At 32.5% G+C, this 18,131-nt stretch overlaps 1 protein-coding gene across 1 annotated transcript in view; it reads left to right on the forward strand.

Moving 5' to 3' along the window:
* The first annotated feature begins 1,950 nt into the window (after positions 1–1,950).
* The window catches only part of LOC128244522 (mitochondrial import receptor subunit TOM70-like), a 42,934-nt gene continuing 26,753 nt past the window's right edge, over positions 1,951–18,131 (forward strand). Inside the window, exons 1-8 of the mRNA XM_052962522.1 lie at positions 1,951–2,595; positions 3,130–3,192; positions 8,535–8,597; positions 8,811–8,873; positions 10,642–10,695; positions 12,604–12,666; positions 15,648–15,824; positions 17,196–17,322. Of these exons, the coding sequence (XP_052818482.1) occupies positions 1,951–2,595; positions 3,130–3,192; positions 8,535–8,597; positions 8,811–8,873; positions 10,642–10,695; positions 12,604–12,666; positions 15,648–15,824; positions 17,196–17,322 (1,255 nt within the window). The remainder of the gene's footprint in view (positions 2,596–3,129; positions 3,193–8,534; positions 8,598–8,810; positions 8,874–10,641; positions 10,696–12,603; positions 12,667–15,647; positions 15,825–17,195; positions 17,323–18,131) is intronic.

Below are 18,131 nucleotides of genomic sequence, written 5' to 3' on the forward strand. Positions count from 1 at the left end.
TTTTCGAAGATCTGACAGCGAACCCGCTTGACACTGAATCTAGTTAACAGACTACGATTTCCTCACATTTTTCGCATAGCTGTCCAGCTCACAGTTTTCCGTTTTACTGTTAGTTTGATATACAATTATCCATCAGTATCTATTTTTTTGTACTACTTTATTCGGTAGAACATACATTTGTTGCCCCTGTTCTTTTTAAGGCAATGAACAGTAACAGATCGAGTCGTATCTATCTTTGCATGCAACGCAACAGCAGACTAATATGTGTTTAAGAAAAACAACAGGATAGTGTGTTGTCAGAAAGGTTTGGCATTCTTATCAATACGAAATGATTCAGAAATTAGACGATTATTATCTTAAGAAGATGTTTGTCTTGCCTTGATTCGATTTTTGCAACGGTTGATTGCATATATTCAAAAATGCCTCAAATATTGCATTTTAAACCAGAACTAAAATTTCAATACATCGTTATTAAACTGTTCTCTTGTGCTTTATTTATTCTGGTAATAAGATAGTCTTTCCTTAGCTGTTCTAGAAGGACAATTTCAGCTTCTGAGTAAATTTTATTTATATTTCCTAATCGCTTGAAGTATCGTTTTCTATTTATTTTATGTTTTCTATGTACAGCATTGTTTATCCAAAACAATGGTAAAATAATGTTGTTGTTCGAAAACCCAAAGGCGGAAATATTGTTTCATGTTGAACAAGGGACAATCACTGTTACTGAAGCTTCGACACTGGCGGCAAGTGCGTTTTTAAGGCTTTGATATTAGTTAAATCCAAATGGTGTACAGTAGTGTCAATGTAATTAACTGCTTGTAAGAACTTGAATATAATCTAATCATTTTTGAAAGAATGACACCATAGTTCAATAATACAATAAAAACTATTGGAACAAGCCAGTCGTAGAAAAATGCAAAAGCCAAAACGGCAAAAGAAACTGTAGAAAACCTCATACACAAATACAAACACCTCAAACAGATCGCACACACGAATCAAGGGTGCGAACCGAAAACACTGATGGTATTGCAAGTTAAAAGATGCATTCCTCTTTTATTCACCCTTCTTCAAAAACTGGGAAAATGATACTTGCTTGGTCATTTATAAAACAATGAAAATAAGTATATCAATAAATTACGGCGAAACGTATTGTGAATTGAATGACTTTAGGCTTAGACACGGTTTTTTCCAATAAGTATGTGTCCGTTTTTTACGTTGTTTTTTAACAAAAGAGTAAGTTAAATAAGTCAATTTGAACAACTGTAAAAAGCAATCTTGCCAACATTAGTTATCAATGAAGGCAGTCAATACTACCAATATATATAATTTTTCGTTGTTTTTTTTCAAGTAGACACAGAATAGCTTCTCTTACCAAAACTGTTGACTGCTCAATTTGCGTTTGCGCATATTAAAATTCTGTCGATAGTTTTTTTTTGAGAATTGAAGAACAAGAAAACTCTCTAAGTTGTTCAAAAGTTGTTTAATGAATTTGTTTCTAAGCGATCAAGCATAAACTGTTAAACTAATGAACAAGATTTTATGTAAACCAGGAACTAATTTGACCATGATCGCAATGTGTACACGCTTATCAGTGATACCATTATCTTTTTGATTTTGAAATCCTCACTTTGTCATTTTATAAATCTGTTTCACATTTTAATTTCGGATTTTAGAATAAATTTCAATTTATCATTTCAAATGGCTTCAAAACATGTACAGTGTGAAATGTGCTGTAAGGAGCATGCAGTTGCATGCTGCAAAACATGTGGACACATTGGCGAAGCGTGTGTCGAAATTCATAAGACAGGTAGGGCATTTAAAACTCATATTCTGAAGATGTATGGAAATAGTAGAAACAATTCAGCGCGTATAATGTTTGATATCACAGAGGATATGTGTAAAAACCATCCTATTGAAAAAGCGTTTTTGTTTTGCAAAAGTCATGATACAATGATCTGTAGTCGATGTCTTCATTCGGACCATCATCGCTCATGTGGAAATGAGGTTGTTGATTTGTGTAAGGAGGCAACACATTTTGATAACGACAAAGCTAATGATATGACCGCAGCTTTAAGTGATGTAAGGGATGTAATTAAGTGCATGAAGGATGAAGTTGATCGAAAAAACACAACAAGTATTACCCAAGAGAAAAAATGCAAAGAAGATTTGGATGATTTGGAAAATAAACTGAAGAGAAACGTGGAAGAGTCGATAAGAGGTTTTAGTGAGGAAGCGTGTAAGGTTAACAAGGAAAACCAAGATGCATTATCATGCATTTCTTCCGTTTGTGATGAGAAATTGTTATGGATCGATGATGAGGAGCGTCAAATCGATGACTTTGTTAGCAACTCGTTGAGTGGTAGCCTTTACCTTTTGGGCCGAAACTTTGACAAGAGAATTTCGGAAGTTAAAAAGCAGCTAAAGGAAGCCGAATTTAAACATACATTTAAACACTTTTGCCTAAAACAAAACAAGGTGGCATTAAAATGCTTGTTGGAAGACTTGAGAGATGTTTGTGAAGTTCAGGATGAAGTTGATGGAAGCGACGAAGGAACCACAAAGTCAGTTGAGAGTACGCGTCAAGAAACGCTAATGGTATGCCTTCACATTGATTTTTCTGTCTTAACATAAACACGCTGCCTCGTACAATGATGATGAGTTTGTAGCTGATAATGAAATATTTATATACATCAGAATCAATCATTGTATAAAAAACAAGAATGTACTTTCTCCTGAATGTTTACAAATTAGTGAAACATTTAATTTGTTAATGTTTCGATCCAACATGGCTCATATATCAATTATGTAGATAAATGCAATTTAGATTTCACAAACTCATATGCTTGAATTGCCAATTGGTTATACTCGTATACACATGTCGATTTACATGACAAATAAACTTAAACATGTCACATAGAGTTAAAGTGATGAAGAATGATAAAACGGGCCCAAAACAGGACATTTTGATAAGGATTTACCCGCCTTGAGTTTTCTTATCTGGTATATTGAATTGATTTGAATCTCTAGTTTGAAACGTTAGGGGCGTTATCGATATGTGTTTGGGTAGTATCTTATTAAAACAATTTCATGTTTAAAACTATCAATTTGTCATAACTCGTACATTTGCAGGCGCGTAAGGAACTTATCAAAGCATTGATGCAAGCGAAACTTGACGAAGCAGAAGCAGAAAACGTAAGTAGATGAATAATACGAAGACGCAGGATTTAATTCCAATTATTGTATTGCTAAACATTATTGATATAAACCCAATTTCGTTGTTAAAAAGAACCGGAGTCATTTACCTTGGTCTACATATTTAATTGCGGAACCTAATACAGTTGACATAAAAAGGATGAATTAATACATGTCTAATGAAAATGAAAACGTGTATAAAGAAGACGGGCTTTCGTGTCGTTAGGGACCGGTTTGTTGAGTAACATTAACTTTAAGGGATTCTGTTAATGTCTGCAATATCTTTTACGATTCCTTGAAATGTATTAACTTTGTAAATTTCGAAATCATTTATCTTTATTTATCTTCCGTTTTTATGCTATATAGTTGACAAATGAATATAGATCAACTCTGCCTGTGCTATTGTTTTATTTAATCCATAAGTACTTGAAATGCATGCAGGTGCTAGGGTGAGGAAATTTGACAGTTCAAAGTGGAAAAAGTATTATTTGTTTGTTTATAATTATCACTCAAAAACACGGTATAAACCATTTTATAAAATCCCCTTAGCATTAACATTCATACGAAATATATGACTATTGTTGGTCTAGAATTTACGCCCTATATAGTCTTCTAAAGCCATTTTAAACCGCCTTGTTGTGTTTCTGATTAAAACCTCTACTAAGGTAAATCTAAATTTTAAGTAAGCTATTTTGGTCTACTTCGAACCCTAATCTGCCAAGCATTCCTCATTGAATTGCTCAATTAAATGCCTAGTATAAGCCTTCTATAAGTACCCCCCCCCCCCCCAAAAAAAAAAAAAAAAAAAAAAAAAACACACACACAAAAAAAACACAAAAAACACAACAACAACAACAAACAAACAAACAACAACAAACAAACAAACACAAAAAACACTTGTTCAGTACAAAACCTCTGTATTGTTCTTATTCTACTTGCATTGATCCCTCTTATCTGATCTCCGATCAGGGTATCCTGCTGTGCAGTTTTTCATGTACTCCTCAACCGGAGCCAAACAAACCCTTCTAAGACATACCATATGTTGGCAACCATAAAAACCGTTAAGAGACAAAACACTTGTGCAATAGTTCAGATTACTTAGTGCCAACCAGACTACATGTTGTAAACCAAAAAGCCAATTTAACGTCAAACAAATCCATGTGCTGCTCGAAATGAGCCTACTCAGTGGCATATAAATCACATTTAGCATAGTTCTTATGCTATATCCAATACTAATCAGGTGGTCCCAGTGATACTGTAAGTACAGTCGCAAGCCATAATGTCCAACTCTACATATCGATTTTCTGGTTAAGTCAAACTGTTTTCCTAGTCCCGATTTTATTCTTACATTTTTTATATAAAACCAATCCGCTTATGTCGATTTTTTATCCAAAAAAATTGGTATATCGAACTCATATTTCAGTCCCTGCTGCCGAATTTTACACATTTGCGTTATTCTTTTAGTTGAACTGCAGGTTGAGCTGAATGACGGTTTGCGATCACGCGTTCGCGTGTCAGGAAAGAAAGATTTATAATTAAAATATGGATATTTTTATATACACGAAACGGGTACAGAAATAATTAACTTGGGTTTCGTGCTACATTGTTTCAGATACATCGAATGTTTATTATCTCGAAGTATTTCCCGAGGTCCCGACGACTTCGGCATACCGGGTTTTTAACTGCTATTCAAGAATGTGGATTTATATCATGATCATTAATCTTAACATTGATTTGGTCCGCGTTGTGTATAAATTTCTGAAATTGAAATACTGTTTCATTTAGATTCAACAGTCACTTTTAAAAATGAAAAACTTTTGGAAACGCAAATTGTTATACCAACAATTGGCAACATGTATTGGTATGGCACCTAGCTGTTTCAATTAAATCTGACGCCTTTCCCTGAAATCTGAAATTTTATTTTAAACGACCGATTTTGTTATCATTCTGTAAAAAAAACGGGTTGATATTTAAACTTTTTGCTACTGAGCTTTTTTCTGTAGTTTTTTTCACAAGTATTGAACGTATTTTTCATACACTGACTTTGAAATTTACTTGACCTTAACCTTAAAGTGGTCAATGTTATTTGTCAACTGGAAGTTAATTATGTGGGAAGCAGTATTCATGTAAAAATTCAGTTGTTTAACTATTACCTTTTAAATAAAAATTGTCATTTTCAAATATAACATTTTAACTGTATTTGCAATTTATGGTGGACATTTTTGGCGCCATCTTAAATTATTTGGTCTGCGACCACATGTTAGCAATTTATGCCATTTACTTCAAACATTTCCGAACAATTTGGTTTATAACATTGCAATTTCTACTATTATTGCCACTCTTCTTCAAAAATCCACTTATTGTCACTCAAATGTTAAACCCTTTTAAATGTTTAACTACAGGTGGTATTTGACCTTGAAATGACCCTAAAAGCGGAAAAAAATGAATTTAAATGATTCATTTACGACCATTGTCAATAATGAATTAATATATGAGGTATCATTTGTTATTGATTTAGATATCAAAATACTGAATAATTTTTATAGAATACTGTTTGATTAATAATATAACAATTAGAACGTTTTCAACAAAAGTCTGAAAAAGGTGGCTGGTGTATTTTACAAGTACATCGTATTCGGTCATCTTTTTTATTTTTCTAATGAAAAGGATTATGTGACATTAAAATATGCTCTTTTCATTGGATAGTGCGGTAGTTTGTTAATGATAAAAATCTGTAGGTAAATATCTGATCATTTAACAAAGGTTATTCTTAGAATTTGTTTGGACAGAAGCAAATTAATTCCAAGAAATATTAAATTAAACAGTATAACGTAAGATATATATATATAATATTAATCAAAACACCGTGAAGAAATGTTGAAAAATGCATTCAAAATATTAATTGGAAGCCTTTCTATGTGCTTTTGTTAACAACGACCCATTTCGAAACGCCATGAATTGTGGCTGCACAATGCTCATAAAACCCCTCTAACACTCATTTAGGGACCTTTAGTTTTAAGCTTAAATCTAATAAAACGTAAATTTTATTTAAAAAAATAGTATGCACATCCCTGTCAAATGTAAAAATGATCAGGTGTTCGTTAAACGTTAAGAATGAACAGCAAAACATTTCATGACAAGGGTTTTGATCCGTGTTTTACGTTAAATTCGTTTGTAAAGTTCGTTGTTTTCGCCAATGAGTTTCTCAATCCCATACACTTCTTTTAATCTTCAAATTTTGTAAACTTTTGCAAGAGACATTAAGGTCATTACATATCAATGTATTATTGATTTATGTTATATACGAATTAAGTACCATGCAGACTTTGTTTCAGCTATTTTATAAACCAAAGCTTTTTCAGAGTGTTACGTGTTCCAAAGCCTTAATTTCATTAGCAACGTTTACGATAATTCGATACGGTCATATCTACAAAATCTTTTTTAAATGATCCGATAGAAGTATTTTTAACAAAATATAACTATATTGATATTTATTTGAGTGTTTATTTTGTATCGAATTATTTAAACTTAAAGCGAGGTTCTCCCGAGTATGTATCGTTTTTACATTAAATGACGACTTTTAATAAATTTGATACCAGTGGAAATGTAGGTCAAAGTTTCTTCTATACAGATTGTCGTGTCCGAGTGCAAAAAAAATACAGTGTGTCTTTTTAGGGTGCTTTATCCACAAGAAAGAAAAAAGTACGACATAAAGACATTTTATTTACAATAAAAACATATCATGTCTCAATTATCAACCGATGTTCAAACCAATAATAGGAGTCATGTTATAACTTCGTGTCGTCATTTGTTATCATACGAGTATGTACATTTCGTTTGGTGGTTGAAGTTTGAAAATACCGTAGGGTAGCGTCATTGTCGCTTTCAATAGTGCGCATTCGCTTTGAAGATGGTGGATTACAGCATGGATTATTGTCATTTTGATGAATATGCGCATGTATATTACCTCCGTGAATTAGAGCATAAAACAATGTAAAATCCACCAACAAAGGTGAGATGGTTTGTATATCCAGTGACCGGGTGAACTTGAAAATTGCTGGCAGGCTGCACAGATGGAGCATTTTGCATGGAAGAAGGCAGGATTTTTTTCACTGGAGTACACGATGTTGGATATTTCCTTATGTTGATTTGGATTTATGTCACTATTTTTGTTTCTAAGTACAATGCTCTTATCCCCCTATATTTGCATTATTTGGTGGGAGAATAGTTCTCATTCAATATTTGGACGAGGTATGTTCTGGCGCTGTGATCAGGGAGTCGTTTGTTTGGATGAATCCCAGCTTTTTTAACCATTTTTCGTTTCATCGTGGAGCTGTGTTTGTTCACACTGACAGGATATCTCTTGCTTGTCTTCTTCTTATTGATAGCGCGAATGAATACATGTTTCTTTGATGCGGTTATCTAATTTGCATAGTTATAAAACAAGTTGTATATGAAAATTATTGCATGAGATTATATCATTCCTGCACCGTAATTTGTGTTAAAAAGTATAAGGTATACACTACGATTTAATACGGTAGATTTACAAACAGTTTATCTTAAAAAAAGAACACAGATTTAAAGAAAATATCTATACAGCACAAAGGACCGCTATTGACATGTTCACTTATCTAAATATGTATATCAAATCACAGTATTCAAGTGAATGTTGAAATGGTGTATATAGAACATGATGATTATTGCTTTTATTTTAAGTGAGAGTTTATGCTCTAATGATGATTAATGCTAGACTAATTTTAGTGAGAGGTAGTAACATTAAACAGCTTTAATGATTGATTTAGAGACAATTTATAACAAATTTCTCTGACGCCTTATAACTACCATCATACTTTAGGAACTTTGATTTAATATGTTGGTATTTCCCCTCATTTTGGCACAATACTTATGTGAAAACTACAGAAACAAGCTCAGTAGCCAAACGTTTAGACATAAAACCCGTTTAATGGCACAGGGTAAACGCCAAAGACATAGAACACAAAATCGAAAAATCACAAACAAGAAACATGGAACAACAGCACAAGACTCCACAAACAGCTCATTGCATATACTTTTTAAAAAACAAGGTATGTTTAACAAGGATTGTTAGGTACCGCCTTAGAACGGTCAGTACAATGTAAATTTAATGGGGGTTTAAACCAGTTTATGTGCACAAACCTCACTCTTATCCCAACAATCCTGAATAAAGAAAACACGTAAAAGGTAAATCTTATCAAAGTATGCCTTACTTAAGCTATTATGGTGTCTAGTTGTGACTGTATAGAATATCATAATTCGTCTTTCATACGGATGAGAAATGCACCACAATGTTAACACGTTTTCAGACAAAACAAGAACTTTGTAATGAGCTGAAACAAGTGAAAAAAGACCTTGATGATTCAGAAAAGGTGAGACCTTTTAGAACATGTTTTTGAATCCTATCGAACCGATTTACAAGGATAGCAGTTTTGGTAAACCATTTACAGTAGTCATTCCTATTAAACAAATAATTAAGGATAACTAAGATGAATTGAATTTCGATAAAAGCATTGTCATATGTCTATGTGTATTGATATTCTAACTAATACTACCAATTATAAGTTTCGCTTTCATTCTTTCAGGCAAAGCGAGGGTTCGAACAAGAGTTATTGAAAGCGAAACAGAGCATAGAAAATTCTGAAAAGGTAAGACAAGAAACGCGTCGATCACAGCTGCAATCCATGGTCCTTTGATATGAATCCCTCTCTGTTCCGTTCGTAATATCCATATGGCTCTTTGTGATAACCTTCTTGACCATTTTCGTCTATCAAAGACACTGGTTTAGCTACAGAACATATTGCTTGCACATTTTTTGTTCAATGTATGTTACCTCTTCACTTCATTTCGGCATTCTTGACAATGTCTCAACTTTTTTAACTTTTGGTGGTTTATTCACAATGTTAAGATAATATAACATCAAAGCTAACACCTTTATAATACACTTGAGTCTAAGAAGGCTGCATTTGTATATGGGCATAACTAGATGAAGTAGTCTCATAAAATGACGTTAATTAATCATGTTTTTTTTGTCAAAACCTGCGCACCCCATAAATTGACGAACTTCTTCAGGATATGTTGGCCTCGGCAAGTCTTTCATTTTCTCTATTATCTTAGGATATGTAACAATTCTAGTCACCGAAACAATAAATCATAAATATGTTGCTTTGGGCAAGAATGTACATTCAAATTACTTCAAATTGCTTTGTCTCAAACTCACAAAAACACACAAAAACAATCAACATTTTCATTCGTTCCATATGCATTTCAAACGTATTTTAAAATATTCAAGTAATTTAAAATGTAGTACATGTGTTCATTATTATTCAATTCACCAAGACGGTGGTCAATTGGTACGAAATCAGACTATTCGTCTTGCCAGTTAGTAAACGGCATTATTATCAAATTCGTAGTGGACATACAGAAGATGCTGTTCTGTTTTTTATACATATCGTCTAATTGGTAATATTTCAATTTGATATCCTCTTCAATAAAGTATTTTGACCCATTAAAGACACATGATATATTTTTCTCTTAGTCGTTTATTTTGTGATTTAAATGTTCTTGAATATCTTATAAAATCAAAAGTTATATACACTGCTTATATGTGTTCTCTTGAATAGATATTCTAAATATGAACAGAATAATGTAGAATAAATCACAGCTCTAAAATACACACATAGCAATCGAAATTCTGAGGACTTCCGAACGATTCCCAGACCTGGACATTTTCGTTTATCCGAAACGGGTCCGGTCCAGCCAGTCTTTTATACCCAACCTATATATAAGTATAGGAAAAAAGTTCTTGTTCGTCTTATTGCTTCGTCAAACATTTGCAATAATATCAACTCTCTGATAAATATTGCAAAATGTATATATATATTTATTGACATGTTCACTTATCTAAATATACATATTCAATTTTAGTATTTTAGTATATGCTGCAAAGGCTAAAATGAACATGATTATTGATGCTAGATGGATTTTTGTTAGCTGAAGTTCCATTTAATAAATGTTTTTGAGATCGTTAATAATGTTTGACACTTAACCTTTATATTTATTTTCATACTTTTGGAACTTTGATTTAACATGTTGGTATTTCCCGTCATTTTAGCACAATGGTTGAGCTATTATGGTATCTATTTTTAACTGTATAGAATGTTTTAAAAAATCATTTTTATACGGAAGAGAAGTGCACCACAATGTTAACACGTTTTTAGTCAAAGAAGGAACTGTATAATAAGCTGAAACAAATGAAGAAAGACCTTGATAATTCAGAAATGTGAGACTTTTTGGAAATAAAAATGAATCCTATCTCACCGATCTACAGTGTTAGCAGTTTTGGTGGTAAACCATTTACAGAATTTCGAAAAAAGCATTGCTATTAATACTACTTACTAAACGTTTCGTCTTCAGGCAAAGGAGCGAGGGTTAGAACAAGAGCTATTAAAAGCGAATCAGGGCAAAGAGGTAAGACAAGCAATTCTTTACAATACTTGTATATTTATAAAACAAATGGTAACCAGGTTCTCACACAAACGACCATTACAATATCCAGAATAAATTCAGAGAAGATTCACAGTAAATTGTGAAAATGGATTTTGCTGGTTCTGAAAAATGCAATTTATTTCCCAAATATCAAATAAATGCAATGCATAATATGAAATTACACAAAGTATTAATCATCAAATCTTTTACAATAATAAATGCCCCTCACAACATTGGCCCTAGAACTCAATGACTCAATGACATGAAATAGAATACATACTCAAAACTAGCACTGATACACTTGTTCTGTATTTGCTCTATTGAATAATTGTACTTAATAACAACAAAATGACGCAGCAAAAATACACCTCTAAAATACTCACATATTACTTACTGAGATTTCTCAGTGCCAAACATACCACATCGCGGCAACCATAAAGCCTATTAAGAGCAAAAAACAAATGTGCAACTCTAACTTTTACTACTCATTGCCAGTTAGACCCCATGTTAACAGCCATAAAGCCCATTTAGAGCTATGGGCTACTCGAATTTAGACCACAGAGAGCCCAATAGACCCAATGCTGCAAATCATAAAGCCATTTTTGAGCTAAACAAACACTGCGATACTCTCAGTACAAAACAGACCACCATGTTGGAAACATTAGGCATATTAAGTGCGGTAGTTGGTAGGGAAGACCAAAATTTAAAACGTTAAAAAGTTATTGTTTTACTTAGTTTTGAGGAACGATCTTTTTCGGGAGTAAAACTTTGTGACATGTTTTGGGGTAGCAAGGCAATGACCAAATTTTACTGAAGAAATATTTATGAGAATTCGATTAAAAAAAACATTCACATTTTTCAGGCAAAGTATGTAGTCTTTATAATTTTGTTTTTGTCTCAAAATGCCCCAAGACTATCTAATTAACTTTGTGGGTTCTTGGTGAACTATTTTCAAAAAAGAGATATATTAAATAAAAGAATGAAAGAGTTTGGATTAAATACATGCAACCCGGAGTTTACATAACCATTCCCATGGCCAATTAAAGCTATTGAATTAATGTATTGATGTATTATATTGTTTCCAAAGTAACGTGCATATATTAAAACGGTACAATTGTGTTTGTACAGGGTGATAAGCTAGGGAAAACTAGAGTATTTATAATTCCGGGCTATTCAGCTTTTCATTTCCTGATTACAAAAATGTAAATCTCTTTTTTGAAATAGCTGCACAAAGCTTCAAAACAAAGCTTCAAAACATTGTTGATAGGTGGTATTTTGTATGGAGATTATTCTGAAAAAATGTAAATGCTTTTTGATTGGAAAAGTGATAAAATCTTCTTTCGTAAAAGTTGCTCAAGTTCTTATTACAGCTTGCATCAAATATATGAATTATACTTGATAAATAGTGAACCTCAAAACAAAATAAGATTTTTTTAAACAATTTATGTTTTCGACCTTCATACGACTTTGACAATGTGAAAATCCCTTTAGGGCTAACGCCTCGGGTGACATTATGCTCTCGGGTTGACAATATCAACGTCACAAATGCTTCCATATGATATTTATATATTAGACCACGCAAACATTGTTTAAGGTATTTTGCAAACCAAAGCATTTTCTCAAGTGCTCCGTGTTCAAGTGCTGCATTGGTTAACTTTTTCTATAATACGAAAAGGTCAAACTCATTTTCTTAAATGATGCGAAATAAGTTCATTTAACATTACACAACTATACTAACATTTCAAAATACCAGCAAGCCCACGTAGAGCCTGAGTAGAACGAGTGTGCAATTATACTCAATTTAAGTATCTTGTTTCAATTGTTTAATATATCATATAAGTCATCATTCATACTGATGACTTATATACCACGATTCTAACTCATTTTCAGACAAAGCAGGAATTGTATGTTGAGGTGGAACAAGTGAAACAAGACCTTGATAATACAGAAAAGGTGAGACATTGTTAAATGTGTTTATGATTCTTTTCCCATAAAGATCTACTATAATACACGTACCTTCTGCAGTAAAACACTTCAATCAAACCTGGCAAAATAAGATATATGAAGGTGATCCCGTATTATGTATTGGTCTTCGTTTTCAAATCGGCGGCTAATACCTTGTTCAGGGACAAGCCGGTGTTTGTTTGTTTTTATAATTCTAAGGCTGATATAGTGTATTTTGGTTTCATCTAAGCGCAAGTTTTCTTCAAGTGCAACACACACGATTATTTGTTGAATGGGTGACTCAATATTTCACATTTCAGTGTTAAAAACATATAGTTTTAAGTATAGTAATTGAATACTGGAGTATTTATTATTCATGCAGACAATAACTAAAAGTATGGGAGATTAGAGCATTATATAGATCGGCTTTTAGTTGACACACCACAATATAATAATGGTTAGTTCATTCAAGAATGTAAATTAAGGATAATAAAAGAATACATTTTAAACACATTTAAGTAGCATAATGTACCTGGGAATACAGCATAGTTAAGTAATGTGTAGTTGGTAAGACATTGACAATATATATTTATTTACGATAACTTTCTAAGGAAAAAGTATCTGGAAAGTATTACAAAGAAGAATTCATAATGTTATGTTTATTACCAATAATTTTGCTGACATTATCATAAACAGTCATGTACAGGGACGTGGTCGCTTCTTTGATTGTGTAAGTCTCTACCAACAGGCAACCATCCAAACCTCTGCAAAGCCTTCTCCTAACAATATTTGTCCCTACCAATTATTTTTTTTGAAGTTATAATAATTTATCTGCACATTGAGCACTTCTAAATCCTTAAAAGCTACAAGGTGTTGAACATATTCTAGTAAGAAACCGTACAGACCATTTTAAGTTTCAATAGCGATGCATCTTATTTTGCTCAAATGCCATGTTGGCCGTGAACTGTATGGAGAAGTTTTGTTTTGTAACCACACTACTTATGTGAACAATTACAGAAACAAGCTCAGAAGCCAACATTTTAAACATTACTGTTTGTGTTCTTTTTTTGTTATAGATGTTTTTATCAGCAAAACACTGACAATGCAAGAGAGGAAACTTCAAACAAGTACTCTTTGATGCTTGCTAAAAAATAAATATAATAAATATAAATATTCTTCTTCTTTTCAGATTCTATCTAGTAAATGCAATCAAAGGTTAATGGTAATATAAAGTGAGGTTTATTATTTATACTGATGTGATTGTTAAAAAATATAATATTAAGTGTACCTTAAACACAAAAAAGACACACAAACTAAAACTATTTTCTACCCCCAAAAGGACATTTGTTGTTTGTGTGAATATTTTTTTATTTTTTTTTAATAATATTTTTAGTAAATACAATCAAGGTGGATGTGCATATACATTAAAGCGTCTTTATTTATGATAAATTGTTGTTTGCAAAGAAATAAAAAGTGAAATATTATTTTTATTTGAACTAAGTTAAGCCTCGCCCATTCGGCGAGTGCTCTGATCAGATTGTTAGTCATTTTAGGTTTATTAAAAATAGTGCACATACAGAATGTAACCCTGGTTAGAGCTAATGTCCTTCACTTTTTAGAGGTGCGGCGGGGAATCAAACCTGCGATTTCTGGATTGACAACCATTGGTGTTACCAGTAGACCATGGATCCACCACACAACCAATCAGAGACATTTTGTCCTTTTGCTATTAAGATTTACGGGGAGTAGGCAAAGCGTGTCGATTGCTTACAGCCAATGAAAAAGGGTCTTACAAACTTGAACCACAATTTGGAATTATATTTTTTATCCTGTGTACAAAACAAAACGGAGGCTAAAGAGGAGAAGAAAAAAAATGTTTTTTTTATATAGAGTCTCTCTTTTAACATCACACATTAGCAATTACAAGCATTTTCACATTGTAATTCTTATATTACGGCCATGACGAAATGTTGCCGACTTAATGTAATGAACGTTTTAATTGGACTACGATTATGTCGGGAAAATGATAAATTTATAGTAAAGCACTCAGTGTTTAAACTAATCATTTTTAACTATATGATGTATAATAATGGGTCAAGGTCACTGTAATTGCAAATAGTAAAATGGTTTAGGTTAAATATCTGGAAATACAATTGACTGTTTGTGATGAAAGTTAATGTGAAGGTAGCTTATGTGATAAATAATATTGAGATTGTTTTTTGGGTGGTTAGGGTCAAGGTAGCTGTAAGTAAAATCGTAACTATATTTTGTCTTAAGTAACTATATTGCATTATACACTTATGTTTTCTTAGAAAACCAAAGACAACAAATTTTATGATTGGACATTAGGACTTCCAGGTCAAGCACTCGTCAAAACACTATAATTTTGTGGCAGAAAGTTGGTTATCAACTACATATTCCATTCAAGGATGCATAATTCAAAATTGAAAAAAAAATGTTTGCGAATTATGAAGCAGCGGAAGTAAATAAGTAAGTTCATTCAATTTCCGCTAATGAAACCAGTGTGCAGTGTTAGACACTTACTGTTTAGGGGTAAAAGTCTATCAGACTATCAACTAACAAATTTTAGAAGTACATAAATAAGATTCAAAATCAATGAGTTCTATACATGACGATAATTTCATTGTCGAACGGAAAAGAGAAGTATGTAAAGCTAATTAACTGACAATAAAATTAAAGGAAAGAATTGACTGTCAACCTGGGCAAGATTACCAAATACAATATGTATCAAATAGCATGAAAGTAACTGTACGCTTTGCAGTTGGCTGATTAGAATAGTTCAGTTCATATCAGGTCAACCCTATTTCATGTGTAAATAGTGTTTTTAAAGGTTTATCGGGATACAAATTTCGATATATGTATTGCGGTTAGATTTCGCGAGGGTGTTTTTCTCATTCTGCGAAAAAAACACTCGCAATATATATCTTGGTGCCTTTAGTTAAATTTGAAGGTTGTGGTTTAATTCATAGAACACAGATCTAAAACAAGCCCAGGAGCTGAAAGAACAGGGAAACAAATCCTTCCTGGCCGCCAAGTACAATGAGGCAATCGCATTTTACACCCAGGCCATCGAAGTGTGCCCCGCAGAAAATAAAGATGAACTGTCAAAATTCTATGCTAACAGAGCTGCAGCTTACGAAAAACTTGTGAGTTTTGGAAGTTTGTTATTAAAGCCTTTATTATAGGGTGTTAAAGGCTTTTTTTCAGTTGCTTATCATATTTATTAATGCATTCGTTTACTAAACAACTCAGAACAGTTTAAAGAAAAGAGAGACCGGAATAAGCAAACCGTTAATAATTTTACGATTTCGGTTAATACTCAGTATGACTGTTTTCCAAGAAACATTCTTATGCCTTATATTTAAGTTTAATGTCTTTATGTTTGACCTTATATTGTAAGTTGAAGAGCTCAGGGCATCCATATATATTTATGTTAGCCAGACAGTAATAAGCAAGCAAAATTGTTTCATGCTGACCTAATTTTGCAGCTTGAGGCTATAAAAATAGTCTACTACCAGGCAGTGTGGTGTATTGCTAAATTGTTAAACCAGTAAATTGGCAACCAGTAATAATGGACTGTATGGTGAAACTGGAAGGTTACCATTGATAATCAGCAGAAAGAGACGCATTATTAAATATTGGTTCAAGCTTATAAGTTGCTATGATAACAATTGTATTTTGTATGCTATATATGTTAATATGTTACGAAAATGTGATAATAACGAAAGTAATTGGCTTTCAAATATTAAAGAAATGCTTCGACAAACTGGTTTTAATGATGTGTGGTTGTTTAGGGACTATGTAATAAATGTTTAATGCTTTATTGCTCAATTTAGATTAAGGCTTAAAGACATTTATACTACCCAATGGAGGGAAACAGTGAACACGTCAAGCGGATTATCGTTATATCGTGAAATAAAGACTGTCTTTGAAATAAGTGATTATTTAGCAGTGTTAGACAACTTTAAGCACAGACAAGCTATTTCAAAAGTGAGATTGAGCTCACATAAGCTAAATATTGAAAGCGGCAGATACACAAATACCTAGACAAGATAGAAAATGTGAACTATGTAACAGGAACGATATTGAAGATGAATATCATTTTATGATTGTATGTGATGTATATAGTGACTTAAGGAGAGACTATATCCCTCCGTATTATACAAACAGGCCTAGCATGTTCAAATTTGTTAAACTACTAAATGTAAAGAGTAAACAGCTCCTGCATACAATAGCTGTATATATTGTTAAAGCCTCTAAATTAAGAGATACTATTATTAATATTGTGCAATAGAATATTGTATCATTTCCTTCTCTCGTGTAATTATATGAGATGAAATGCATGTTTTGGTAATGGTGTTGTATGCCATTCTTTGTGTATGTGTACATTTGTGATCTACTAACATGTAAATGATGATAAGCTGTATATGCTTAATTCTTACTAAAATTATGTTATGTTATGTTATGTTAAAGCAGAGCACTTAAGTGAAATTTATAATTGTTTGACGTTTCCACAGGAAATCCCGCAAGAAGTGCTAGAGAACTGCACAGATGCTATCAAACTGAATGGTAAATACACGAAGGCCCTGCTCCGACGGGCCAAAGCAGCGGAACAGTTGGGAGACCTGCAGATGTCACTAGAAGGTCAGTTTATGTGCAAGTTTTGCCTGATAGTAAATCGCTTTGTTCTATTCACCCTGGTGTCGACGTCTACGTCTGCGTCATCCTTGGGTTATGGCTTGCATGTAAGCATATTTTAGTTATTATCTCAGCAAAAACACCATGCATTACATTCAAACTTTAGATGTGTGTTCCCTAATTATTAGCCAACCTACTAAATGAATGAACATGGATAGTACTATTTTGCATATAATGCAAATTAATGCCCATTATTATTGCATTTAAGGAAACTAGTTAAGGTTTTGGAAGTTACCATATTTAAGTCAATATATCAGCAAATACAACATGCATCGCATAAAAACTTTAGACATGCGTCTAAAGCTACCTAACCTACTTAATTATTCATATAAGATTACACTATTTTGTATATAATGCCAATTATTGTCCTTTTTTATTCTGCTTTAAAAATCTGGTGAAGGTTTTGCATGTAAGCACACGTATGTTAATATCTAAGCAAATACTTGATGTGTTGCATTGAGACTTTATAGAACAGAACAGAATATACATTTTATTCAGACGTGTACAATGTACATTTTTAACTTACAATTTTTCATAAATTATGTCAACGTGTATATACAAAACATATAATGGAAAATGGTGATGTTTCCCATAATTTTAAAACAACATAGTATTTGTATCAAAACTGTAGGCTGAACTAAACATTTATCTTTCAACTTTCAATTGTTTCATATATCAAGAGCTTCTTTAATAAATTAATAAACAATGCTTGTTTAATAATTTCATTCCTGTCATTTAATTTCAATATTTGTAGA

The sequence above is a fragment of the Mya arenaria genome, chromosome 8, assembly GCF_026914265.1.
Source record: "Mya arenaria isolate MELC-2E11 chromosome 8, ASM2691426v1".
Classification (NCBI taxonomy): Eukaryota; Metazoa; Mollusca; class Bivalvia; order Myida; family Myidae; genus Mya; species Mya arenaria.